The 5776-nt window shown below is 38.0% G+C and overlaps 1 protein-coding gene across 1 annotated transcript in view; it reads left to right on the top strand.

Annotated features, from left to right (window-relative positions):
* raver2 (ribonucleoprotein, PTB-binding 2) overlaps positions 1–5776 on the top strand; it is a 107301-nt gene that overhangs the window by 12622 nt on the left and 88903 nt on the right. Inside the window, exon 2 of the mRNA XM_043699444.1 lies at positions 4764–4830. Coding sequence (XP_043555379.1) covers positions 4764–4830 — 67 coding nt within the window. The remainder of the gene's footprint in view (positions 1–4763; positions 4831–5776) is intronic.

The raw sequence follows: 5776 nt of genomic DNA, 5'->3' as shown, positions 1-5776 counted from the left end.
AGGGTGGTATGTGTATGGAATGAGCTGCCAGAGGATGTGGAGGAGGCTGGCAACATTTAAGAGGCATTTGGATGGGTATATGAATAGGAAGGGTTTGGAGGGATATGGGCCGGGTGCTGGCAGGTGGGACTAGATTGGGTTGGGATATCTGGTCGGCATGGACGGATTGGACCGAAGGGTCTGTTTCCATGCTGTACATCTCTATGACTCGGAATAGGCATTTGGTTCATCAAGCCTGCTCCACCGTTTAACATGTATGGTTATACTATTTTCTGTCTCAACATCTTACTCCTGTTTCCAGCTTCTCAATCTATCTATTCCATTCTCGAGCATATTCAGTGACTTGGCCTTCACAACTTTCTGTGGTATGATCCTCTTTGTTTATTAAATAAATGTTAACCAGGCTTCTGGGAAAAATCTGCTGCTCTTCCTCTAATTCTGACTTGGAATCTTTTGCATCTGCTCAAGAAGAGATCAGGAATGAGTCTTTTTTTTTCTCAGCCAAAAGCAGTGCAGCAGTTCCAAAGTAATTATTCATATATTTCGGCTGAGACTGTTTGTTTAAGCCTCTTGAACAGTGCTAAGATCAATGATCTTCTGACTCCAAGGTGTATAATCATTATGTCAAGTATTGGACCTTCAGATAACAACTGCTCCCTAATATGGGAACATTGCAGTTAAGTGCAATGTTAACCACGCCTCAATTTTAATATTAAAATCAGTCTTCAGTCATTTTCCAGTGAGAGAAGTAAACTTGAATGTGTCCAAAATCCCTTAGGCTAGTTATGCTGCGCATGTAGAAACTGTGCTGTTGGAAAAGCACAGCAGGTCAGGCAGCATCTGAGGAGCAGGAGAATTGACATTTCGGACATAAGCCCTTCATAAGCCCAGGAATCCCAAAACTAATCCCTCTGCGTGTAGAAACCCTACTTTTATGGCTAATGGTTTAGTTCTTAAGCTGTGGCTTGTAAAAGCATCCATATCGAGCAATATTTTTCATAAGGGCTTTTTTGCAATGGTAAATAGTTTCTCAGTTCTACTGAACTCCTTTGGGTATTCTTGTTGCTTCTGCAGTCAACTGACAAAAGAATATGTCCATTGCCGTTTTTGTATCCAAGGCAAAACAAAGTCATTTACCTGAAATTTAAAGATATTTTATCAGCCTGTTCAGCCATACTATTACACACCTCTGCAGCAGAAGGGGCTTGAACCTGAGTCTTCTAGCCCAGAGGTAGAGATGCTAGCACTGCACCACAAGATCCCTCCCCATCCCCAATTTTAAATTGAACTCCCAAATATTGATATAGTTGTCTTCAAAATTGACCCTGACAGTTGTGGATTGGTTGGTTGATCGAGATGTACAGAGGAACCTCGATTATCTGGCATTTGACAAACCAAACTTCGGATCATCCAAACTAGATCGCAAGGTCCTAATGCATGGCTGACTGTTAGTCGGCATCGATTATCTGGCGTTGAATTAATCGAACTAAATACTCCCTGCCCGTGTCCTTCGGATAATCGTGGTTCCTCTGTAAATACATAATAGAGCTGGGAAGTGCTTTTTGAAATGTAAAATTTGGTTCATAAAACTAACTGCTAAGTTCAAAGTTACAGATGCCAAGGTTGGACTTCATTAGTTTAAATCAGTTATGTTTAATCACTACACGTCAGCTGTGGTTCAAGCAGTAGTACTTTTATCTCTAAGTCAGAAGGTTCTAGGTTCAGTTCCTAATTGAATGCTGTCCAGACGGACTTGCGGATTACATGTTAAACTTTGACCTCATCTGCACATTCGGATGGACACATATCACATTAACAATATTCCAATAGAAAAGCCCCTCTGGGTGCATGGACTAAAATTGACCTCCTAACCAATCAGTGTCTGTTAAATTGACAGCCATATGTTCTATTTGCATTACTAATTACGTGCTGCTTCTTAACACTCATCCCATCAATGAATTTATCCTTGGCAAGGCTAGACTTTGTTTCCCATCCCTAATTGTCCTTTAGCAGGCGATAGTGAGTTGCCAAATTGAAGCGTTACACTGTATCTGGTATGCCCACAGTCCTGTTAGGGAACGCATTCCAGGATTTTGACCCCAGTGATAGTGAAAGTGTGTCAGTATATTTCCCAGTTATAAAATTGTGAGACTTGGAAGCTGGTGATGTTCCTAGAATTCTCCTGCTCCTTTTAAGGTGGTGACAATCGCAGGTTTGGAAAGTGCTGTTGAATCACCTTTGTCAAATTGCTGCAATACATTTTGTGGCTGGTACACAATTGTTGCAATTGTGCCAATGTGGAGCATATGAATGCTAATGGCAATGGATTGGGTTGTAAGCAAAATGGCTTTTTTTTCCTTGTCTGTTGATAAGTCCGTTGAATGTTGTAGGAGCTGTACTTATCCAGAAAAGTGAGTGTTCCATCATGCTTCTGAGTTGTACCAGATGAATTACTACAGGATTCCTAACCTCCAAGCCGCTGGTGAAATGATGGATTTATGCAGATACCGTTTAATATAAATATATGAAATCGTGAATTTTGGTAGGAAGAATTGAGAAGCAATTTAAACGCTGTAATTTAAGTATGAGAACAGAGACTGGATGATAAAGTACTGAGACATTTGAAATGGAAGACGGAGTTGAGAAGGCTGTCATTTTCTGGGGGAAAAAAAACAAGGATCAGTGCTGGGTCCAATCTTGTTTGTCATTTATACAAGTGATTTGGACAGGAATTTCAAAAAGCATGGTCAGTAAGTTTGCAAATGACATGAAAATTGGCTATATGGTCGACAGTGGAGAAGGTTATCTAAGATTACAAAGGGATCTTGATCAATTGGGCCAATGGGCTAAGGATTAGCAGATGGAGTTTAATTTTGACATATGTGCAGAGTTGCATTTTGATAAAATGAATAAGCAGAGACTTACAGGTTCAGGTACGAAGTTCTTTGAAAGTTGCATTGCTGGTAGACAGGGTGGTAAAGAAGGCATTTAGCATACTTTCCTACATTGCTCAGATCATTGAGGATAGGAGTTAGAGTAATAGAGGCGTACAGCATGGAAACAGACCCTCCATTCCAACTCGTCCATGCCAACAGGTTTCCTAGCCTAATCTAGTCCCATTTGCCAGCACTTGGCCCATATTCCTCTAAACCCTTTCTATTCATATACCCACCCAGGTGCCTTTTAAATGTTGTCATTGTACCAGCCTCTGACAGCTCATTCCATACACACACCACCTTCTGTGTGGAAAACGTTGACTCTTAGGTCCCTTTTAAATTACTCCCTTTCACCTTAAACCTATGCCATCTAGTTTTGGAGTCTTTCCCCACTCCCCCTAAAAAAGCTGTGGGGAGAAAGACCTTAGTTATTTACCCTATGATTTAAAAAAACCTGTATTAGGTCATCCCTCAGCCACCGAATCTCCAGGGAAATAAGTTCCAGTCTATTCAGTCTTTTCCTTTAGCTCAAGCCTGGCAACATCCTTGTCAATCTTTTCTGAACCCATTTGAAAGTTCTTGCCTAATACTGTCAAAATGGCCTTCCTGCAATTTAGAGCTTCAGCTTTTAGCTCAAGTCCATCCCTTTCCATAACTATTTTAAAACTAATAGAATTATGATCATTGGTCCCCATGTACTCCCTCACTGACACCTCAATTACTTGCCCTGCCTTATTTCTCGAAGGTTTTGCTCCTTTTCTAATTAGGTATGTTGCCATACTAAATAAGATTTTATTGTACACGTTTAACAAATTTCCCTCCATCCAAGCTCTTAACCGTGTGGCAGTCCAAGGTTTTGTTTGAAAAGTTAAAATTCCCTATTGATACAATCCAATTATTATTGGCCCATAACATAGTAAAATGTCGTGTGGTACTTTGTAGGGGTATTATCAAACAAAAATTGATATGTAAATAAAAGTAAAAAATGCTACCAGAACATGGGTCAGGCAGCATTCCCAGAGACGAGTAAGTGTTTCCTGATCTTTCAGTTGTAAAAATTAGCACCTAACTGTATAATTCTCCATAACAGTTGCAATTTTTTAATGCCGAGCTTCTCAGACGAGAGTAGTTCATGAAAAGAACAGAAATGCACTTGAGGGGAAGCTAAGTAACTACATTATCTAGGATGAGAGGATAGGGTTGGGAAGAGACATGTAGGTATAAGCACTGGTATATACTGGTTCAGGAAGGCATGTTGTGAATTCTGTATGTAGGTTAAACATTCTAGCCTTATTTTCAATTAAACAACAAAATGATGTTTATTTACCTCCAAAGCTCTTTCCTGTGCAAAGTGTTTTGTTTTATTGTTCCTCTGGAACAGCTTGGATTTTCTTCATTAAAGACATTTTAAATATAAGTCGCTATTGCTGTAATCATTGTGAACATGAATAAGATGTTGTCTTGTGCTGTTTCTAAGATCCTTAATGATCTCAGAATCATTATATTTTATTGAAAGATTGTTTACATTAAATTGATTAAAATATTAATGTTATAAAATCCATTGAAATTGGTGTTTCTGATCAGTACAGTGTTTTATAAGCATGCAGATTCTATTAAGAGTTTGATTACACTGTTTTTATTCTGATGTATTTTTATGACCACATATATATAGTCCAAATCTGAACTTCTGACTAGCCCCAGCAAATTGCTGTTATTTATCTGAGCTCTTGGAGTTTTGGTGTTTAGTGGAAATTAATCATCCTTTTGTTTATGCATTAGAATATTCCTGATTTGATGGCTAATACTTGATTCTGTTTCATGATTCAGGAGATACATGAGCTTCTTAAAGACTATGAATTGAAATACTGCTATGTGGATAAGAACAAAGGAACTGGTAAGATGAGATTAATTTAAATGTGAGAAATGAATTTTAGTATGTTTTTTTGTGATCCGAAGGGCTGATTTTGGAGAATGGTCATTTCTACTTTCTTTTTTTGGGCTATTGTTTATTTAGACCTGCAGTGTAGGTAATGTTTCAATTGAGCAGAATTTTGGTAAGGAGTGTATTGAACTTGCAGTGCTGTGTTGTTTGAAATAATACTTTTAAATATTCTTTTGGCTCTTCCTCTACAAAAATCATGATTTGGCTTGACAGTTGACATAAAACATTTGAATGAATTCTTATATCAGTGTCACATGAGGGTTTTAAAAGTTAGCCATTTTTATTAAGCTCTGCACCAGAAAGCTCAATGCAGAACAACCAGGTAGACATGTGTGACAGCAAATCTCCCAGTTACGAATTTGAAAATTTAGTCTGGAATACTAAGAAGGAAACATCTCTGAGGAATGTATCAAAAGTACAACACATTTGTTTTTGTTTCCTATGTAGTTCTTCATTTCTTCAAGTTCTCTCATTCCTCCTACCTGTGACCCCACCCCATGCTATCCTCACCGAAACACCAATGAGTTAACTGCATTTAAACTTTAAAACATGTTAAAGAACAGTTGATTAATTGAAGTTTATTACACAATTTGAGCTTTGGACCAGAAACACATCTTTTAAGAAGAATTTATTTATCTGTAATGTGATGCAAGTATATTTTATATCTTTTGATGTCATGTATTTTAATGTTTAGGTTTAGAACTAACGGCATGTGGGTTTTGTTCTGTGTATGAGGGTTTAATGATTTAACTTGTCCCACAATTTTTTTAAAACCAGATGAACGCATGCTCCTTGAGTGATATTGGGAATTATTTTGGATCATAAGAGTTTTGGTGAGAGGGCAAATATTTGAAACCAATTACCTTTTAATTTAGAAGAATTGGGAATACGGATTTTT

Source organism: Chiloscyllium plagiosum, chromosome 11, assembly GCF_004010195.1.
Source record: "Chiloscyllium plagiosum isolate BGI_BamShark_2017 chromosome 11, ASM401019v2, whole genome shotgun sequence".
Lineage (NCBI taxonomy): Eukaryota > Metazoa > Chordata > Chondrichthyes > Orectolobiformes > Hemiscylliidae > Chiloscyllium > Chiloscyllium plagiosum.
This window is presented reverse-complemented; position numbering and strand designations above follow the sequence as displayed.